The sequence below is a fragment of the Eretmochelys imbricata genome, chromosome 2 (assembly GCF_965152235.1).
Source record: "Eretmochelys imbricata isolate rEreImb1 chromosome 2, rEreImb1.hap1, whole genome shotgun sequence".
Lineage (NCBI taxonomy): Eukaryota > Metazoa > Chordata > Testudines > Cheloniidae > Eretmochelys > Eretmochelys imbricata.
In genome coordinates, this window is record NC_135573.1 from 160,525,896 (window position 1) to 160,548,808 (window position 22,913).

At 39.3% G+C, this 22,913-nt stretch overlaps 1 protein-coding gene across 5 annotated transcripts in view; it reads left to right on the top strand.

The window, feature by feature from the left end:
* The window catches only part of EPB41L4B (erythrocyte membrane protein band 4.1 like 4B), a 247,508-nt gene that overhangs the window by 72,251 nt on the left and 152,344 nt on the right, over positions 1-22,913 (top strand). For all 5 annotated transcript variants that reach the window (XM_077810915.1, XM_077810918.1, XM_077810916.1 and 2 more), the window contains exon 2: positions 11,459-11,563. In XM_077810915.1, coding sequence (XP_077667041.1) covers positions 11,459-11,563 — 105 coding nt within the window. The remainder of the gene's footprint in view (positions 1-11,458; positions 11,564-22,913) is intronic.

Below are 22,913 nucleotides of genomic sequence, written 5' to 3' on the forward strand. Positions count from 1 at the left end.
GATGTAAAAGTGGCTGATGTACTAATGGCTGATGTTCACTACTACTAGTTAATGGCTGATGTAAAAGACTGCCTTCCCTGAAAGCCACCCCAGCAGGGTCAAAGGTAGTGTCCTGATGTGAAGCCCAGTGTAGCTACTTAACCTGAGGCCTGTCTGAGGGGTGCCTTGTTTCTGTATAGAGCCTTAGCTTGTAGCTGTCCAGTTCGGAGCTCTTTCTTCCCAGTTTCTCCTATGTCCTCAAGCTCCCAGGATTTAGTCATTCATTCCTAGGCCATGATAGGTTAAAAGAGAGGTTTGGCTCCTTTGTTCCAGGGGCTCAGTCCTGTGGTTGCTTTTCAGAAGGAGGTGAACATCATTTCCCCATCCTGGTGATGGAAGAACTCCTGAGCACTACTGGGGTATGCAGCTGTGAAGCTTATTTTGCCCAGCATCTTCCTTCATTCCCTTTCCTGAATCTCAACTGGTGATTCCTGATGGGATTCTTCCATTCCCCACCCCTCCAATCACAAAGACCACATCATCTAAGCCCTGGCACTGTTGAAGAAGGGTGCTGGTAGTAAGTGTGTATTTAAGCTACAGCACGCTGATTCTCATTTTGCCTTTGCCTAGATTACAATGAGGAAATGTACAATACAAAGGGTAGGATCCAAGAAGTTTATTCTGGGGGGCCGTTATTTGAGGGTGTACTTCCTGAGAGTAGTTCCTCTCCCTAATTTATAACTCTCAACTTTTTACAGTAGCCTCTTTTGCACAGGAAATAGTAGTTTCCTATCAGTTGTTCCATACATACCTTTTGGGAGCGGGGGAGGAGGGCAGTGGTAGGAAGTATTACCTTTGTTAAAACTGGGTTAAATCGGGTGAAATATTATAGAAGTAATTTTGGTCTTTTCGAGTAAAACTTATTTTCAGTATTTTAACTAAAAATTTGCTGGTTTTACTTTTTTCTAGTTTTTGGTAAAAACTTTAAAGGAAAAAAAACTTCTCAAAGAAGCTAAAACAATTGATCCTTTTCTCACTCAGACATGTTGACGTGCATCATCAGTTGCATTTTCAGTGTATGTTCAGGAATGTTACTGCTTCTGTGTTCTCCTTCAAATTTAAACACTATTTACACGAAACAGCAGGCTCTTAAAAAGCCCCTTTGTTACTGTTGTGACAGAGTTGGAGGCTTAATGGCCATTTGAAGACCTTTTATTTGTAAGCTGGCTGAATGCCAGCACAGAAAATTTGAGATACTGGCCAACTGCTGAGAAAATGACACAATATCTTCAGAGCCTAAGGTAGATTACAGTTAACCACATGGTTGGGGACGTGGTCTATTGAAAAGAAAACCTTTATTTTTCTAGGCTTAACCAAACTTGGCTTTGAAACATGAGGAATGAGGGTTGTACAAGCCAAAACTGATTTAGTTTAATCATATTGCAGCCCTTTACATCAGGAGTTTTCAAACTGGGGCTCGTGACCCCTCAGAGGATCGCAAGGTGGCTACATGGGGGTCGCAAGCTTTCAACTCTGTGGGGCTGACAGCCGTGAGCCCCCATTAGATTAAATTACCCCCACCGTTTTTAATTTATAAGGGTGGTCACACTCAGAGGGTTGCTGCATGAAAGGGGTCACCATTACAAAAAGATTGAAAACCACTGCTTTACATATTTTAATGAACCAGATTATTGGGAAAAAATTGGGCCACAGGTCACCCTGGGAGGGGCCAGGACCTAGATCTCTCTCTAGGCCATGGAGGGCAGTGTGCCAGAGTGACCAGGATTAAAAGGAACTGCAATTAGGAGACGTGGGACTGTTGTGTGTGAGACACAAGCTGGAAGCTTCAGAGGGAAGGTCCAGGCACTAGGAGTGGTCACGAAGAGCCAGGACTGCCAGAGAATGGAGAAGAAACCCATATAGCATAATAAAGCTAGGATAAGAGGCTGGCCTACAGCAGGGCTGGGAAGGAGAAGAAGCAGTGGGGCTAGAATATCAGAGCTGGAGCAGGGCCAGGCCTGTGGAACAGAGGACTCTTCTGGAGGGAGGTGGACTTAGAGGTAGTTTGGATACTTGACCTTACACTTCTTGGATTGCTTCTATGGGAATAGTTTGGAAATTCTCTACTTCCCCTTTCAAAGACTTCTGCCAAGGTTATTTGCACTCTTTCTTTTTTGTCAGTGATAACAGAGACTATTCCCTTGTTAACCCACCAAAAACTAGAGTCAGTAGAGCCTACTGCTTGAAGTGCCTACCGTGTGTGCCTTAAAGCTCATAGTAATGCACGCTGCTAAATATTTTAAAGGAGCTGATGAATCACAATATACTCAGTGGCATCCTGCATTATGGGCTGTGATGGTATACTTCCCTTTCAGGACAAGAAACCATTTCTATCCTTCCTACTCCATTGCCACAAAACTTTTCCTATTGGTATTTAATGTGTTATTTGGAATGTTTTGCTGGCAAAACTAGATGTGTACTGAATTGTCGTCATCCCCTTCTGTCTCTCCCCTTCCTCCCCCACGGTCGGGTCTGTCTTCGTTTCAGAATGAGGGATATTTTATGTTTTGCTTTTCTGCCTTTGTCAGGTTTGTCTTGCAGAAGTTCAGGTAGTTTTGAAGTCTTTGTCAAAGCCTAATTTATAATGCTGCGATCAGAACTCTCCAGTACAATGCAACAGTTCTTCATTCTGGTTGAGCTTGTAGAACATGCAAGGTGGCTAAATGCTACAGAGGCATTGGTTTTTTTGTTTTTGTTTTTGTTTGGAGCATTTTAGTTTGAAGAAAGCATACTCAAAAACTATCCGGCTTTTAAGCAGTCGTTTTTTCTTTGAAGAAAACAGTCTCGTAGAATATCTCCACTATCTATTTTCTGTACCATGGCCATTTTGTCTCCACTGTACTTAAAACAGCACCTCTGGTTTTAGTTGTACATAATTTTTTCTGTCCCTTTCCCATTGGCTGATTGTTTTAATGCTTTTTATTAACTACTGGATAGCACCTACATCAGCTCTCTGTTCAGGTTAAGGCATCCGATGTAAATTGTCTGTTTTGGTTATTGATTTGCCCTGTTATTCTTGCATAATAGGAGACATAGTATTCTACCAAAAAAGTCCTTCCAAAGTTAACATATCTAGAGAATTTCATCCTTTCTACATCTGGTCTTAGCAGTGAACCACGAAGAATTCAGCAAATTTAACTGGGATAAAAAATATTCACTAATTAGAGTTTTAGCCCAATTTTAACTACAGATATTGGCCAGATAGTGACCTGTTGAAAATTACTTTAGCTCCTTTGACTTTGAGGGAGTTATCCCAATTTACATCAGCTGAGTACTAAAATTTCTGAAACTATATGAACTTCTTTCTCTTTGATCATATAATGAAGAGGTTAGTTAGAAATAGGTAGGGATTAGGAGTTAGACTACAACTAAACTTTATTAAACTCACAAATTAAATAGTGCACTGTTGCAAATTAACACAAAAAGGGGTGTTTAAGGGAGTGATGATCAGCAGCCCCATTTTCTGCCTTCATTACCTGTAGCTTGTCCAAGGTCCAGTTTATCACTCCCCTCACTCTTGTCAATCCCAAATCAGTGTCTAAGTGCAGTAGAAAAATAGCAGATTACTTGATACCCTCTTGTGAACAATGTTCCTTCTCCAGTCTGCCACTTGCAGTCACTGTCTTTGTAGGGACTTCCCCTGGTGGGCTAACAATCCAACCTCAATCTGTGCCCTCTAAACACCCCTTTTGAGTTGGATGCATTTGTCCTGTGCTGACAGAACTGTACTCTTGATGGCTCCCCAGAGTTTATCAAGGTAATTATCCTTCCCAGAAATGGAATGGGACCTTGGGTGCAACTCCAGGGTTTCTAATACTAGGACTTTTCCTCAAAATCGTTGGCCTTTAAAAGAAAAAAAAAAACTATTTAAGGAAAGGCAGAGTTCTGCATAATGCAAAAATATTGTTATTAATAGTGCTTGAATGTGGGCTGGGAGCGCTTGATTTTAAGAAACCAAATAAGATTAAAAACCCCAGAAACTGCATCCTCAAGTCTGGAATCCTACATTAGTTAATTGAATGAGATTAGGATCTTCCAGAAAGCAAATGATAATCTGTCCAAGTTTTACAAATATCCACAAGCCCAAAATATCCTTTGTTACCCTCCCAATTAGAAGTGCCAATATATACCCTAGAAAAGTATCCACCCTTCCTATAGAAAGAGACTTTTTATTTCCAAAAAAGCCCACTGAAAGCTGCACAGATAGATATGTGCGAGACTTGGTTAGGAATGAATCTTCAACCAAATTATGCTATCCTCCTAGCACCACATTCATTATTTCAGCAGTTGTCAGGGAAGGTCCCCTCTACCCAAAAATATGGCAGGGAAAAATGTTGAATAAGTCAGAAAAGGAAGGCTACTGGAAATCAGGAAAACAGAGAGAGTGAGCTCCCCAAGGGGACACAAAAAGATCCCCAAAAAGAGAAGGGGAAGGGGTGACAATGGACTTAATTTTCCTCAACAAGCATCAGCTTCAAGGTGGAGATTCTAAAATAATGTTCAGACACTCTGCTTCCTTTCCTACCGAAGAAGAGCTCTGTGTAGCTCAAAATCTTGTACCTTCCACCAACAGAAGTTGGTCCAATAAAAGATATTACCTCACCAACCTTGTCTCTTGGATGAAAATTCTCAGAGCATTGAGAGTATCAAGTAAAAGGGACACTCCTCATTCTGCTTCTGTTAATGACACGTAAATAACAAATAGTAAAACGAGTATTTGTCTGGAAGCCAGAGGACCACGATAGTCTCAGCTTCTTAGCTAATCTTAATAAGATTCTGTAGTTCCCAACACAAGTTCAGATTCCTAACCTAGGAGGCAAGTATCATGTCTTTGTCATATCACACAGTGCGGTGTTGAGAGAATGAGTGAGGTAGACAAGGTCAAAGTTAAGGTGGCACTTTTATACAACACATCCCGAAAACACAGATGGAGATTAGATTAATTCATAATGAAGGATCTGAAAGTAAATGCTAAGTAGTTTTTTTTAACTTGCATTTTTGGTTGTGAAAACAGTCTGTACAATCTATCGGCTGGGAATCTTGCAAGGTATACAAGGGGGAGGGAATATTGTTGGTGAAAGATGCAAATAGGCACGTCAGCAAAAGAGAGAAAAAAACAATAAAATGTAGCCACTATTAAACTCACATTAATTTGTTAAAAATTAACAAAAGCCAAATAGTAGGTGCTTCGTCTTGCTAAACAGTAGATTAAATATCCTCTCTTCCATTTGAAAGAAAAGTCATTTGAACAAATCAGAAGAGCAGGCAAGCTGTCTGTCAGCAGAATATCTGAAGGCTCAAGTCACAAAAAAATGGAACTACGAAAGGTTACTCAACCGCAAAAAGGAATTACAATCTACGATCCCACAAACTCTAAATGAATTAGACAGATTTTACTTTACACATCTGATTAGGGCATAGATTTCAATTATCTGGCATCTTTTTGTAGCAGGACTAGATTTGCCAACATTCATGAACACCAAAATAGATGAGATAGAAAAGTCTATTTCCTGTGATAAAATAAGAGGAAATTATCTTTGGAAATATGGTGTCAATGTGGAGTTTTATTGACTCTTCTGTGATCAGCTGACTTGAGTATTTAAAATGGTATTTGCAGAGGCTGAGGAAAGAGGTACACTTAAATAGGGTTGGTTTCAGAGGGGTAGCTGTGTTAGTCTTTGTATAAATTTATACCTGCCTACTGTATTTTCCACTCCATGCATCCGATGAAGTGGGTTATAGCCCACGAAAGCTTATGCCCAAATAAATTTGTTAGTCTCTAAGGTGCCCCAAGGACTCCTCATTGTTTTTGTTAAATAGGGCTGTAATTTCCCAAATACCAAAAGACCAGTGGCCCTTAGTTGTGTGCAAGATGCTATTGTATCTCTCTTGTAAATGTAGACATTAAAATATATGCCAAGATATGGTACTTAGAATGGACAGTGATGTCTACAGATACATAGCTTTTTTAGAAGCTTGGCTACCAATAGTGTTTCATGTGTTCGTAAAGAGCCTGTCAAAGTAGGACAGTGATCCTGGTTGAAGCTCTTGGCACCACCATAATACCTGGGACTGGGGTGAGGTGCGGGGTTGAAAGACCCAAAAGCTTGCACAATCCACTTACTAGATTTAAGATGTCCTATCATTGCCTTGTCTTAGGATACACAAAAGGTGTTTCTATAGTGCTTCTCTATTAAAAATGCTGGAGAGCTATAATTTTTGCCCAGAACTTGTAAAACCCACTTTGGGTTCCTTGTTTTTAGTCTAGCTGCTTCTGTTCTGTCCAAAGGGATGATTCTTTAATCCTTTCGAGTCTAAACAAGGTGAATTGTCACTGCTCCTTATTATTTTTGGCTTGAGAGCAGTTGTTGGCAGTTGCATTTAGGAAACATAAGGATGGTGGGGGCGTGTTTATGTAGTGAAAAGAGTAAAAAGCATTTAGTGTAAGGACAATGTTCTACTTAGTCACATTCAGTCCAGTGAGTTCTGGAAGACTTCTGATTAAAAATGGCTCTGCTTAAGATTTTCAGAGTACAAAGTAAAGTAGGATAAGTGTGCAGTACTTATTTGTTTAAATATTTCCTTAATCTGTGGTTGTAGTACCCGAGGTTGCCAGGCTGATCTTGGGACAAAGAGAGGGGAAGGTAAAGAGAGTGACCGTGGAACATAAAATTATCCTTGATGCCAGTTCCACTCTCCTGCTTATTGCAGATGTACTTTCATGTTGATGGATGGAACAGTGGGCAGCTCCTTGAAATGCCTTTGTCTTCAGTTGAGGCCTGAGAATGCTCCAACTTCAGTTCTCTAGCACTCCAAGGAATCCTCCAGCGGAAAGTGGGAAGAGACAACCTAATAATCTTATCTCTGAAGTAAAAATAAGTAGTAAAATATTTTAAAGAAAGCTTTCCAACTTTCCTTATACATCAGAAAGAAGCAGGAAAGAGCACTAGTACCCTCCTCCCCCAGTAGGTTATTTTTAAGGCAGATACACATTTTGATAAGAGCATGGATAGATGTAGGAATCTAAGTGCTGGGTGATATTTATAAGATGCTCACATTCAAAAACCTACACAACAATGTACTTTGGTGCAAGAACACTGAGAGAGGTACATACTACTACTGTCTGTCAAATATTTGAGAAAGCATCAACTTCTTACAAGCCAAACAATTTCTGCTAAAGGCATCACCCATGTCAACCTATTCATCCTTGAAAGTGAGATGGGAGATGGAATCTTTTTTTATTTCCATCAACAGGTCTCAGAAATTGTATACTTTTATAGGATATTCTGCCAGTTTTTCCTCCCTAGCCATTCTGCTATGTCGATAGTATTATTACACAGTTAATTTGACATGTCCAAAACACTGCAAAATTAATTTTTGGAGCGCTAGTGTAGACCAGACCTTATCAGCACTTGTGTCATATTTTTTTATGACCCTACCCCATCTATTTTCTTTTTCCCTAATTACCATGGAGTGCTAGGAGAGGGTACAAGTAGTGCCAAAGTTCTAGCTTTGAGTTTTCCCCCCCCGGGGGACAGATGGAGCAGCTCACTGAGGGAGGGATCTTCCTGAAGGGGAGAAGAGACAGATAGGGGACTCATAACTTCGACAGCTCTTTCAACATTTGGGAAACGGGAGGAGGATGATGTTCTACCTACTTTAAGGAAGGTTTGGAGCCCCAGCAATACCCTAGTAAAACTGGATGGGAAATGATTTCATGAAAATTTTAAAATAGTTTCTTAAGTGGGCCCATTTTCCATTAAATTTTCAGCAGTATTTTAAATTGAATATTTCTTTGAAAATTTTCATTGACTGAAATCCCAGTTTACAGTAAGAAAATGCAGTTTGGGGTAAATAAAGAATTTGAAAACTATTTTAATAATTCCCATCACAGAAAATGTTGATAATGTGGTCAATTTTTTAAAATTTATTGTTAACGATCATTATTCTACAAAAAAATATGTAAGGAAAATTTTCTACCCACTCGACGCCCCAGCTCCTTCTGCTGTTTCCTCTTCATATTCTCCATATGTACTGCCTCTACTGTTAGAGGGTGGGGAGCTGCACTAGCCCATCTTCCCCATTGCTGTAATGCCTGGAAGAAAGTCTTATTCCCCCCATGCTACCCAGAACTCCAGCACAAATTTGTTATCTGAAGGTCCAAGTAATTAGGAAATAACATTTATTAATATTTAAAGGTTGTCATCTACTAGAAGTTACGTATGTAATACTGAATTTTACAACAATTAAGTAAATGACCATGCTACTTCTTCCACGTGTCTCACTTCATATTTGTGGTGAATATGTGTGCAGTGGAACAGTGTGTGCTCATGGCCCAGGCTGGTAGTGACAGAACAGGCCAGTGTCTGTTTCACAGGTGTCTGCTTCATAATTTGCACGCTTACTGACAGTCTGTGCATAAGCAAGCTATCAAGAATTGAATGGTCATGGAAAGCTAACTTAAACTGTGGATTCCTATTACCTGTGTTGTATCTGCTGTCTCTGTTCAGGTGGAGAGAATACTTCATTCTAGTGTGCTTTTGATTTGGCATCTTTCACAAGCATTAGTTTCACTAAACGTTTAAAACAACAACAAAATACTTCTTTAGAATACATTCTTTGCTTATTTGACTCTAGAATGTTATTAAATACTGCACCTTCAAAACAGTGATGTGGATGTGTACTGTTTCTAAGCAACATTATATTTTAGGAGGTGATTATCTCAAATGTTTGCAATAAAGTTGTTGAATTTTCTGATTAATAAAGCATGTCTTTCTATAAATCATCTTGTGCCTCTCCCGAAACAAGTAAAACAATGTCCTAAGATGCCACTTTCTTGTTTCTGTTAAGTAGCTGTACATCTTATTTTAATGGAGATCAGATGGATGTTTCTGAAAACATGGAAAAATTCAAATGGCAGTGCTTTCAATTTGTCAGTCATCTTAGTTGAGGCTTAAATAGAACTTGCCACCTACACCAGAGCTGTTTGACCTCTTCAAGAAAGCTAGTGGAGGTGGAAATTATTTGATTTCTTTATGCATAGAGAAGAGAATTTCTAAGTATTGTAACAGCGTGGTATCTTTTCTTTTTCATAAGAATTTTTTTATGATGTGGTTACAATGCTCTGTTACATGTGGAAGATCAGATTAATTGAAAACTTAAAGGTCGAATTCTAGTCCAATTGAAATCAGAGAGTTTTTCTGGGAAACAGAACTAAATGAAAATGCCTAACATGTTCTAGAAATCAAGTTTCTGACCCCTAAACATAGATTTAAAAAAAAAAAAAAAAATTCAGAGGCAGTAGTAGACATGCTCCTACTCTTAAGATGTTCTTGTATAATGGCCATAAGAAGCTAGAGATAAAGCAGTTACTCATATCCTGGCATATATCTTGTGCTGAATGGGATCTGTTGAAAGTGCCATTCCTCCTCCCGCACTGAGGATCTCTTGTAAGAGACTTAGAGCCTGACTTGCTCTTACACCTGCTGTTCAAGAGAGAACAGAAACAAACGTATTCATTATGTAACTCTGTTTATATGCAGTGCCCAGCTTTTGCAGTTCTGTGTGTTGTATTTAACACTCAACCTAGGCTCTGGGTACTTTACATTCATTTAGAACAGTATTTGATAGAAAATTCAAAACCTATTTTTCACTTTACAAACTGCCCATGCAAATAGTACAGCTGCTCCCTTCAGTAACACAGTCACTGCACCGTAGTCTTACAGTGAAACTGCCATGGATCCATACTACTGACTTGTTCCTTCCCTGACATGTATGGAAGAAGGTGGGCTTTTCAGTATACTGTATTTGGAAGGTTAAAAAAATGGCTTGAATAGACCACAAAGGGGGAGAGTAAATTCCATAGCTGAGGACCCCTTGTGGAAAATGCCTTGTTAGCAGTTTTTTTCTTAAAAAAACAAGAGAGTTCTTGTTTAAGCCCCTTTCCTGACCTATTGCAACTTTAGCAATATCACAGAGAAAGGGAGAAGCTTTGGCATATTGCTTAGTAAACTGACAGAATGGTGATAAAATTAGTTTAATAGTTTAAATGTATTGCCTCATGGTAGAATTTACCTCAAGTCTTAATTATAAAGTTGGATATGTATCTGTTTCACAACATTTTGGGTGGTTTTAATCTAAATTAAGTCAAGTGGGCCAAGATAATATTGTAATGAGTGCCTTTATAAATGTGTGTAACAGTAATAATGGGCTTACTGTTGAATGTGCACCCAAAATGGTAATCTCCTTGTATGCATGAGTAGGTAGGTTACTTCTATCCATCTCTGTATACAAATCGCATGCAGTAATATGAATGCAAAGTAAGTATGCAGTTGTGGGCAGAGAAATGCATTCGCACTTTAAATCTGAAAATCAGGTGCACCGTGGCTAGGGAATTGGTCTGCATCTCATTGTGACATGATGCTGCCTGTTACCTAAAAAAAACCCAAAAAAACAAGACTTCAGTTCAGTTGCATGTTGTGCTGGGTTATTTTCCTCAAAAGAAATTCTTTCCAAATATTTGAAAAAATATATTCTCAAGTCCAAGCAACAAAGTTGGCATTTCAAATTGGTTTGTTTCTGTGCTTTTCCTTCCACCCATTCCCACACCCTCCACACCTTTAGTTTTCTTGCAGTGTTGGAACTTGACAGCAGCACATACTTGGAATTGTGCAAGTTTTCTTATGACTTAAATTCATGAGTTACCCTTTGAACAAGTGTACAAGCATACAGCTACAGCACAGGAGTAGTGACACTGCAAGTTTCCTTACCAACACCCTTACCAGTCCCACACATTCCTATAAGGGTGCCAAATTAGTAAAACTTCTGGTTTTTGTTTTGTTTTGTGTCAAGGCCATAAATGCTGTTCAACAATTAGCAGCATTATTTAAAGACCCGATCAAATGCCATTATCTTTCGTTGTAGTACTCTTAACTAGTCAAGTTGTCTTAAATTTATTTTGCTGCCTGAATGGTGCAACGGCAGTTTATAATTGCAGTTGACATCAGGCAGCTGCCAACAGACTTCAGACGATTACTGAAGCAGGCATTTAATAGAGAAATCGGTATCCTGGGGTTTAAAATGCTGGCTCCATATTGCAGGGCATTAGCAGTGAAATTATTTTCCTTTTGCTTCTGTAGCTACTTGTAGAAAACTTCTTACAGTTGAACTGGGAGCAAAATGTTTTGATACTAAATTAAACAGTAAATGTATTGCGATTTCTCGGTGTTAGATACCATCATGATAAACACCTAAGAAATACCTTATTCATTGGAGGAAATAAAAGCACTTTCAGCTGAATTGTTTAACATCTAACCAGCGTACTTCTCATGCAATTTTTAAAATGAATTGTCTGTGTGCATTCCCCCTTCCCCGCCAAACCCTTTTAAAAAAGTATTTTGTTTTTCCTTTTGAATTACAGAAAAATGCGAAAGGGCTGGATTTGTTTGACCAGATTGTCTATCATTTGGACCTTGTGGAAACTGATTACTTTGGCTTACAGTTCATGGATGCCTCCCAGGTTACAGTATGTACAACTTTTATTTCATGTTTGCAATAATTTATGATGCCAGTTACAAATGTGTAATTGGTGGAAATGATAAGAAATATATGAATTAAATGCTGAAATAACTCTAGAGGTGGTGGTCAACAATTCTTACAAATAGGGCCAAACATTTGAAGTGAGGCATGTGTCATTTCATGTTGTTGTTTGTATTCGTACAATTTAGGCCCTTATGGCCAATTTGGTGCTGATTGTGTGTGGGAGAAGGGGGGCTTCATGTTTGGTAGGTCCATGATACTGAAACTGGGTAAAAAAACCCCCTTTGATCTCAGTATAATCTACAGTAAATCAGGGGTCCTGATAACCCCCACCGCCAGAGTTGCAGATTGTGTTGTTCTTTAGGATGATGGGGAAATAGCAAGTTATATTAAAATCTTGTACTTGTGGTACTCGTGATGCAAAATTCTCACCCCCATCCCAGGACTCCTTGGTCTGCAGTAAAAATTAGCTGTTTTAAATAAAACAACCTCACCCATTTTACAAATTGATGAAACTGCAGGAAAATAGTATTTAAAAAGTCTAATGTCCTGTGGCAAAAATACACTAAACTATTTGTTGCTTTTTGCTATAGGCATGTCCACCTTATTCTCTGTAATTTTGCTACCATTGCTGGCCATTTGAGTAGCAAATGAGATTTTAATGGCTTGGAAGGTAAACTGTTGCAATTGAGTTCTCTGAAATAAGTAAATATTTTCCATAGCGCACAGGAGGAAAAGATGCATTAAGATGTCATTAAGGTAGAACGCTGGGGTCCTATGAGAGGAAGTACTGGTGTGTATGTATAGTAAAATGTAGTTTCTGAATTTTCCTTTTCAGAATTCTCAGTTTCATTATGTAGTGAACAGAAGATGCAATGGTCTAGCAAAAAATATTGTGTCAGAAGATGATTACATTTGAGCAGTGTGTTACTGAACCAAAGTATCTCAGATCACCAAAATGCAATGATAAACCAGTACATGTACTAAAACAGGATGACATGGAAAAAGAATCTTGCATGTTGTAAATGAAGACCTATTTGAGAAAGAGAAAAAAAAAATCTGGTCTTATTTATAAGAAAACTTACTTTCTCCTAGTAGATTTGCTTGTACTTCATTAAATTGTATGTACTGATCTCCAGAAAACAAAACTATCAGCTGACAAGTTTCAAACACTGATTCTTCCCTTGTTGCAATAGTTGCTAACATTTGCTTATTTTGATATGGAATATTTTTTAAAAATAAACTGGTCATTAGGTCACAGCTGTTGGAGACTTGTGGGTTCATTACTAGAAAAAATCTTAGAAAATTAGCAAAAACTGGATTCTAGATTGACTTTTGGTTTATATTTCCATGAAAAGCACGGAGTCTAAATCAGTGTCTACTTTTCTCTGCTTGTAAATAGAGCTGGTTGAAAATCAGAAAAATAATTTTATAAAATTTCTGAGTTGTCTCACGTTTGCTGGGTTTGGTCCCATTTTTCCATATTGGCATAATTTTTCAGATTTTTTTTTTTTAATTTAAATGGTTTTCAAAATGGTTATAGAAAGTTGCCATTTACCCAAAATAGTTCCTCCTCTTCTCCCCCCCCCCCATGGAGAACCAGATTTTCAGTAAACAAAAAATGTTAATGATTTCAATTTGAAGTGTATTAAAACATTGTGTGGATAAACAAAATCCAGATGATATCAAGTTTTAGTAATTTTTTGTTTCTGAGAAAAGGCCATTTTTCAATGGAAAGCTTCTTGCCTGAAAAATCTGGATCAGTTCTACAGGTATCTATGTAAATAAAGTTTTAAAAAAGCTACCTCTAAGAATCTTGAACCCAATCTTCAACTTAAATGAAAAATTATCCTTTGACCGTGCAGACTTTTTTTCCTCCTACTTTCTCCAGTGTCTGTTCTCTTCCCTGTTAGTCTCCTCATCTGTTCCCTACTTTACTACATCTATAGCTCTTTCATCTATAATCCCAAATAATTTCCATTCTGTGTTCCACCTGCCACTGGGTGAGAAAGCATATGGGCTAGGCCCATCTGTCTGGGTGCATGCTCCCTTCTGTCACGGACACAACTGGCTGCCTTTTGCCCCTATAGAGTACACACTGCCCAATTTGCCCTAAGCATGGACGTTTGTGTAATATGAGTTCACTGTGCTCCTTCATAGCACAGCTGGCAGGAGATTGTAGCTGCAGTTCATGGAGGCATAGAGCACAGCAGGGGAAGGAAATGGCCCAAGCAACAGGAGCAGAATTTCAAAGAAAAGCTACCTTTTGGGTCTTGAAGCAGCTCAGGGTGGTCACCAAAGGGAACAGCAACTTTATAAAAACAACTCACTCCAGCAAGGAGAAGGGGAGAGAGGGAAGCAGACTAGAACCGAAGACAAGGCTGAGCAGGAGGAAGAGGAGACTCCTGGACCCCTGAACAGACAATCTGACTATTCCTTGTGCTAAGAGTAGTGTGTATGTGTGTTTAGAAATACCTTAGCAGAGTCTCTGTAACTTGCTATAATGTAATGCCTGAAGACCTTCTGGCTTCCCATTTCCTTCAACAGCTTGACTGGAACTCAGGGAGTATTTAATACCTAGTGGGGATGCTTGGGAAACCAAGCACTAGTTTCAGGGTTTAGGCAGTTCATGGTCCCCATTGACAAGAGGGATATCAGATTCAGGGTCTGCAGCTAGAGTGTGGGCCTAGAGGCAGGACCTAAACTCTGCCCATCCCCACCAAGCCAAGAGTATGTGGGACCTAAGGTTTCGTAGCCTGGTGAGTGTCCAGCAGAGGAAGCTCATCCAGGGTTGTAACTCCATCTCATGTGCTGGCATGAACCTGCAGCTGCTAGTAGGAACCCCTCTTAGACACTGACTGTTAATACCCAGTCTCTTTTCCTTTACTTCAGCAGCCAGGTTGCAACATCATCATGGTTCTCATTTGTTTGCATGTGACATAACCTCACTCCAATCACTCTAACTTAACCTTTTGATTTATCCACCACATTTAATTTCCAGATACTTTCCATTTGTATACAGCATGTGATCTTGGTACTCTATTTAACTGATCAATTGCACGGTTTTATTTAGCAAAGGCTACATTATTACCCTTCTACCACCTACCATTTCCCAATCCTTGCCTCAGTTCCTTTCCCCTTGTTCTGGCTTCTGGCCTTAACCCTCCTTCTTCTTGCTTGCTCATCCCAGCTTGCTTTACTTTGAGTGTAACTTGAGCCTCCATCTCTCAAGAAGTATTGCGTGTGTGCACCGCTGCATCTGTGCAGAGCCTGCCCACAGAGTCAGTTGCAGGATTGGAGGTTTGAGATTGTAAACTCTTTGAGGCTAAGACTCTCGACTGTATCTCAAGTGGCAAGCAGCTTTAAGCCAGCTCAGAAAGCGTCTGTCACAGCTCCTGATCAGTCAGGAGAGAGCACAGAATGCTGTGCTCTAAGGACAGCGACACCTCAGGAGCAGTTTGCTTTCACAGTTCCAGAACTTTGGCTGGGACCGAAAACCTCACTGTCTCTCTTGTAAAACTGGAGAGTCTGGCAGCAGGTGCTGCCGGCAACTATGATTAATTATTTTAATTATTGTTATTAGAATACTGCTGGCCTAAATAAATGATATTTTTGGCAGAATAGCCATTCCTGCATTTTATTTACCTATCCAGCCTTTTTTATCATAAAAGCCATTTTAAGGAATAAGATTATTTGCAGCACAGTTCATAAAATTACAACAGGAAATGCCCTTAAACAAATCTGTTAAATTGACTTGGCATCACTTTATGCCAATGCAGTTTGGAAAAATCCATATAAATAAATAGCTTACAATTCCAATATATTTATTAAAAGTATGTATTTCCTTTATTCCAAAGCAAGGCTTTGTCCCATTGTCTTCACTTTCCGATTCTAGCCCTAGAGGTGAAAATAAGTATATTTAAACACGAAAAACAAACTAACAAAAAATCGTCTACTACCTTGTGGGAAAATTTGATGGTAGAGGAAGGTGTTGGTTTGTGAGACAGAAAACTTTAAACTTTCTAAAGGCTATTTTATCATCCAGAAATAAATCTCTACTTCACAACTTGCAGGGTGATCATGACCGTTACAAAATAAAACTAAATTCTATTCTAGCCAAACTCTGATGGCTTTGTGCTATATCTTATTCCTACAGAACTCAGTGGCAAAACTCCTAAGACTTGGTCCTTTATATCTATTTCAGTTGTAGTCCAACTGCAATACTTGTTGTACCTCACATATTCAAAGAAGAGTCTAACAACTAAGTCCTGTAGTATTCTAAAGCTCCCCAAATCTTTTCCTCTCTCTTTCTGAATAAAAAGCAATATGCTGCTACTCTAATTGTTCTTGTTTGTGAGAGGAAAAAGCAATGGGTAGAAATTGAAGAAACTGTCCGTGTTCTTTCGTGAGTTTTCCATTGCTCAGCTAACCCCAAATAAGACTAAATTCCAAAGAACTACTGCATCTCCAAAGCAAAGAAATTGAGCCTTAGATGAATGCAAATTCCTGCTACAATAGGAAATGTATGAACTGATTTGCACAAAATATTAAGCTAACAATTTTTTGAGTGTTTGAAAATGTGAGGGTGGGGTTTTTTCCCTTTAATTCTCAATTCTTGTCTTTCATTGAGCCTAGAAGTGGAAGTAGCAAATCATACAAGACACTATTAGCACCTGGGTTGTTCCAATTGGAAGGCAGTAATTGATTGTGTGGAATATACAGTCTATAGTGGTTGATTTGGATAAATTGTTAGGTGTCCAAATCAAACTTATTTGAAGTCCACCTGTTACTAAACTTGACCTACCTTTTGTTGAGGTTTATAATTTCCTTACTGCTTGTTCCCAAACACTCTTTTTCTGTTGTTACCTGTGGTTGCCAGCTGTTTTTGTGAGGGGTAACAGTCCTCCCAGCCTCCAGAGAAAAAGAATACAGTCCCACACCTTGTCTGAAAAGTGTCCTGTGTGTGCTGGCAAAACATTTGTACCCTTGTTTGTTTCCGTTTCTTATCATGTGTCCAAACAGAAGCAGTACTAGTATTTGATTAGTGTGGAGTCTAGTGTGATCTATTCTGTAATTTTGCTTCTGTTCCCAAAAGTAACTTATGGGATAAAAGGGAAGGTCCTCTTATGGATTGGTAACTGGTTCTTATGTTAAAAGAAACAAAGGGTAGGTATAACTGGTCAGTTTTCAGAATGGAGAGAGGTAAATAGTGGTGTCCCCCATGGGTCTGTTCTGGGACCAGACCTGTTCAACATATTCATAAATGATCTGGAAAAAGGGTTAAACAGTGAGGTGGCAAAATTAGCAGATGCAAAATTTGCAGATGATACAAAATTACTAAAGATAGTTAAGACCCAGGCATACTGCAAAGAGCTACAAAAGGATCTCTCAAAACTGGGTGACTGGGCAATAAAATGGCAGATGAAATTTCATGTTAAATGCAAAGTAATACACATTGGAAAGCATAATCCCAACTATACATATAAAATGATGGGGTCTAAATTAGCTGTTACCACTCAAGGAAGAGATCTTAGTTGGATTCATTGTGGATAGTTCTCTGCAAACATCCACTCAATGTGCAGCGGCAGTCAAAAAATCGAACAGAATGCTGGGAATCATTAGGAAAGGGATAGATAATAAGACATAAAATGTCATGTTGCCTCTATAAATCCATGGTACACCCACATCTTGAATACTGTGTGCAGATGTGGTCACCCCATCTAAAAAAGATATATTGGAAAGGGTCCAGAAAATGGCACAAAAATTATTGGGGTTTGGAACGGCTTCCGTATGAGGAGAGATTAATAAGACTGGGACTTTTCAGCTTGGAAAAGAGACTGCTAAGGGGAGATATGATTGAGGACTATAAAATCATGACTGGTGTAGAGAAAGTAGATAAGGAAGTGGTGTTTACTACTTATCATAACACAAGAACGGGGGGGGGGGGGTCACCAAATGAAATTAATAGGCAGCAGGTTTTAAAACAAATAAAAGGAAGTATTTTTTCACAGAATGCACAGTCAACCTGTGGAACTCCTTGCCAGAGGATGTTGTGAAGGCCAAGACAATAACAGGGTTCAAAAAAGAACTAGATAAATTCATGGAGGATAGGTCCATCAATGGCTATTAGCCAGCATGGGCAGGAATGGTGTAGCCTCTGTTTGCCAAAAGCCAATGAGCAACAGGGGATGGATCACTTGATGATTACCTGTTCTGTTCATTCTCTTTGGGGCACCTGGCACTGGCCACTGTCAGAAGACAGGATACTGGGCTAGATGGACCTTTGGTCTAACCCAGTAGGGCCGTTCTTATGTTATGTGATATGTTCTTTTTCTTTCATTCATATAATTTTAAAGGACAGGGATGTGTAGGAGCAGGAGATGAGATTAAAAGGAGCATGTACTAAAATATCAATTTGATCCCTTTTATTCCTCTTTCTGAGAAATCCTCTAACTTCCTGTTATTATTGACAGTCCTAGACTGATGTTTAATTCATTCACTGCAAGGTATTTACTGGGAGGGGCAACGAGATGGGCTGGGCGGCCTCACTGGAAATGTGCTAAAAGAAACTCAAAAAAGCATTTGTTTTACTTTCTAAGGTGTAAGAAGTAAGAAAAGGGCAATTCTGAGGATTAGAGAATACATAAGACGCTATCACATACAACACAGTCTTTAATAACAACAAGAAGAAAGCATCAATAACCAAGTGCTGCATTGACTGAAACCAGGGAATTTGCATCTTTGGGGAGGGTGCACCAAAGTAGGTGACAGCCCAGTTATCTCCACCTGGCTCAAGTAGGAGTAACTAGAGATACACACAAAAGGCAGGAATATTCAACCAAAGTGACTTCTGCACACTGGAGTTTGGGGGCTTGCATGGGCGGGAAAGGCCAGCTCCTGACTGCTCTTATTCTCTGTCCACAGCATACGCTATGGATAAAGTCAGGGCCTGATCCAATACCCACTGAAGACCATTGGAACCTTTTCATTTATTTTAATGTGTCTTGGGTCAGGGCACGGAAATGTTGTGGACATATGGAAATTTGTGAAGAATGTGGAATGACAGATCTGCACCTTCCCTGATGTGCAAATCCACTCCATTCCCTGTTCCAGGCCACATGGGCCAGTGTGAGCTCAGACTCCAAGATAAGTACTGAGTGGTTAAAAGATGATCATAAAGCTTCAAAAGGAAGGGCCAGTCTCTTCAGACTTTCCTCTTGCAGGGTATCTTGTTTTTCCCTAAAGCTTGCCAGTTTGCTCAAACCATACAGTAATTTGAATTTAAATAAGTTAAATGGTAATGAGAAAAGCATTTTTAATCAGTAAGGTTTTTTTTCCCCCTGTTTCAATCATTCAGAGTTTTATGGTATTGCTTTTATGTTTCCTTTTAAACTTCCAAATGTTTGAGAGATGGTGAGTGAGTAGCAACTCAAAGCAGTTGTTAGGCCAGCTAATGTGTTTCCTGAGAGCATAACACCCCCAGCTAGTGCTGAATGCTATAAATAGGGATGTTTGGAGCACAGTCGGAGACCACCTTAAATATATTAATTTTTAGGAGGGATGGAGTAGAAAACTAGTAAATATTTTGATGATACAACAGATTCTGTTGCTGACTCTGCTATAGACTTACTGTTTCACATTGGGCAAATCACTTACCGGTAATCTGTCTGTGACTAAATTCCCCATTTATAAAAAGGTGAGAGTAATGCTTCTGTTCACCTACATTTTGTCCGTCTGTCTGTGGTGTAAGCTCTTTGGGGCAGGACCTGTCCCTAACTATGTGAATGTGTGGCATGCAGCACAGTGGGGCCCCAATCTCAGTTCAGACCTCTCAGTGCTATTGTAATACAAATAATAAATGTCTCCTTGCCCTCAGTGCTGAGGCTAATTGCAATGGTGATATGGACACCCATTAACTAAAAACTAGACTGAGGTAATTGGCTGGCTTCATGTAGCTACTCATCATGTGTCTCATGAATAACTACTTTCGGTTACCTCTGCCTAGGGCTGGATTTTACCAGTGAACTATACATGAAAGGCTTCAACACATTAAAAATTCCCAGACTATTCTAGTCCATAGTCGTCTTTAATCTTTTAGAAAGAATATAGGCTGTTTACCTGAAGGGCTTATGATAATACCATAGTAGAATCTTGAGAGGTGGTAGAGAAGCAGGCTCCTAAATTCTGAGGACTTATGACTAAGAAATTCTTTTCCCCCATGATACTTCATTCACACACACACACCCCTTTTAAATACACAAAAACAATAGTACCCAACATGGCTAGGCTCAAGATTTTCTCCTATGTGTGGTGTGCATTGCTGGAAATTTTTCAGTCTCTTCCCACTCTGGGATTTAATCAGGCATATTGCCTATTTATTGTAAATTGTTTAGCTTATTTTTGTGAAGATGCCAGAAGCCTTCAGGCATGGATGCCTAGAAATTAAAGATTGTTATTTATTACTGAAGTTGATCTGGAGTGGCATCAGCCAGTCACCAGCACAGAAGCTGTACAACAAAAAGTCTAATGAGGTTTGTGCTACAGTGGGCAAATTGTTGTGCACAATTTTCTTTTCCTTTTGAGATGTGGAGTAACTGCAGGGGGAATAAGAGGAGAAAGGCTGTCTGTTGCACACAGTTCTTCAATGCGGTTTTCCAGGCTCAGATTCAGCTTGCAGCAGCATGCTTTAGGGCAATGGTTCTCAAACTTTGTACTGCTGACCCGTTTCATATAGTAAGCCTCTGAGTGTGACTCCTCCCCCACCCCTTATAAATTAAAAACACTTTTTTATATATTTAACACCATTATAAATGCTGGAGGCAAAACGGCTTTGAGGTGGAGGCTGACAGCTCATGACCCCCTATGTAATAAGCTCGCAACCCCCAGTTGAGATCCCTTGCTTAAGGGGAAGCTATGTTTTATGGACAAAACTCCACCTGATGCCTTAACCCTTTAATTCTGCTTAGCAGAAACTTGTGACTCAAACTTACACTTGTGAAGCTCTATCATTTAGGTCAGACAGTAGCATGTGATACATATTAAAGGAATTCAATATGAATAGCCAGGTTTCCCCCCCCCCCCCTTTTTTTTAAACTGTTTTCAGTGTAAAATATTTAGGTGTTATATGAGAATGACAGAAGTATAAGTGTATGTTGCTTTCAAGTTTGGGTTTTATATTGTAATTTTTGTAATTGTGGTTCATTCCTGTATTTTAATGGTGAACAACACTCTCAGCACTTTGGTTAGCATTTTTATATGAAATATTATAGAATAATAACCTTAGATGGCATAACAATTAATAAAATATGTATAAGATTCATATGTTTATTTTAGTGCTCATGCCCAAAGATGTCTGAACACTTAAGTAACACTTTTTAAATAAAAAAGCAAACCTTAAAATAATCCTTAGAAAACACTCCTGTATTATGGAGAGACAGTAAGCTTTTTGCTAGTTAAGGTTGTAATCAGCTTCTCTTAAAAAAACCTTATTTTAGTCCTTCTTATCACTATTGCTTGAAAAAATTACCAAGAATATAAACAAGAAAATTGAATTAATCAAATGGTTCAGGATTTACAGGTTATTAGAAGAAAAAGTTACCCTGATCTGAAAGATCAACTTTGTTTCCTTGTCTTCCCCTTGCTAAGGAACAGCTTGTTATGAGCTTTTCAAACTTTCCATGCTGTTAAATCTCCTGGAAAGCATGTACACTGGCTACCTTTGAAGTAAATAAGTTCAAATTAAGTAAAGCTTTTAACAGTTTGTGTTGTAGATAGTTTATGGCCAAGTGATTTCAGTGGAGTTATGGACCTAATCCTGCTTTCTTTGATGTCACTGAGATCTTTCTGCCTTTAATTTCAGAGGGCACCAGATCTGGCAGTATATGTTTTTGTCAGTCTGTTGGCTGACTGCTAGTTAGGAAGAAAATCAGGGTCTTTCTGTAAGTGACCAATAGCTGAGATCTTCAGCTCAAGTGATAGAAGCCTCCTGTTTTTCAGATTTCCAGAACAGTAGTTCGCAAACTCGATTGGTTTAAAAAACTAATGTTTGAAGTATCACATGCTCCATTTTGTGCACATTTATTTTAGGCCATGTAAGCTTAACTTGAGTATTTATGAACTCCTAGTAAAATAAACTTTGGATTTGGCTGGTGGAGATCTTAATGTGGCAAATTAGAAGAGTAGACCGTTTGGCTGGGGGAGTCTAGGTGGGAGGTTTAGACCTGGTCAGGGATTTTTCAATTAAATGTTTTTTCTTTGGAAAACACCAATTTGTAAAACCCAAAACTTTTTGCAGGAACGTACCAATTTCAGTAAAACTTTTTTGTGGAAACTGTTTGTCAGGTCTTGGATGGTATTTTTGCTCAAAACCAGAGAGATACCCACCCTAGACTAGCTTGATGGTCAGGGTGCTCACCTGGGAGGTTGGAGTCCTAGGTTCAAGTCCTTAGTCTGCCTGATTCAGAGTAGGGACTTAAAGCTGGCTCTCCCACATCCCAGAGAGTTGCCCTAGCAAACACGCTATTGGCTATTCTGAGGTAAGTGAGAGAGTCAGTCTAAGTCAGTGTGTCTCTCTGACAAAGAAACAAAACAAAACATTTGGAAGGTCTCAGTTTTGTCCTGACGCAGAATGGAGAAAAAAATTGCTATCAGATTCCCAAGGCGGGAAAACCCCTTCCTGCCTTTCTCTAATGAGATTGGGCTGAGGGTGGCTGGAATGTAAGTGGTGTGTATGTGTTGAGGGTGAAGAGAAGGGGGCCTGAGTGAGATTATCATTACAAAAGGTTTTTTTTTTCTTCTGCTGATAATAGCCCATCTTAATGAATTGGTCTTGTTACAGTTGGTATGCCAACACCCATTTTTTCATGTTCTCTGTGTGTATATATCTTCCTACTACATTTTCCACTGCATGCATCCGATGAAGTGGGTTTTAGCCCGTGAAAGCTTATGCCCAAATAAAATTGTTAGCCTCTAAGGTGTCATAAGTACTCCTCGTTTGTTTGGGTTTTTTTGGTGGAGGGTTGGGGAGTATTGGCTGGAAGTGGGGGCTTTACTTGGACATCAAGTACGTTCAGCTCCAGCTCACTGTTGTTCCAAGGCTTCAGGTTGCCAATTTCCCCTGAGCCAGAGAGATGTGCCAAGCAGTCCCTAGCCTCACTGGAGAAATTTTCCCACTGGTGTCCTCCTGCCCTTGTCTCTCAACTCCTCCCTGTAGGATAAGGGATTCACTATCCTTCTTCTTGGGGCTTCCTCTTTGGGGATACATTTTGGTGGTTTTGCTGGTAGTCCATTGGCAACTATTTGATTATATAGTGCCAACTCTGCTCCTTGTTTACAGC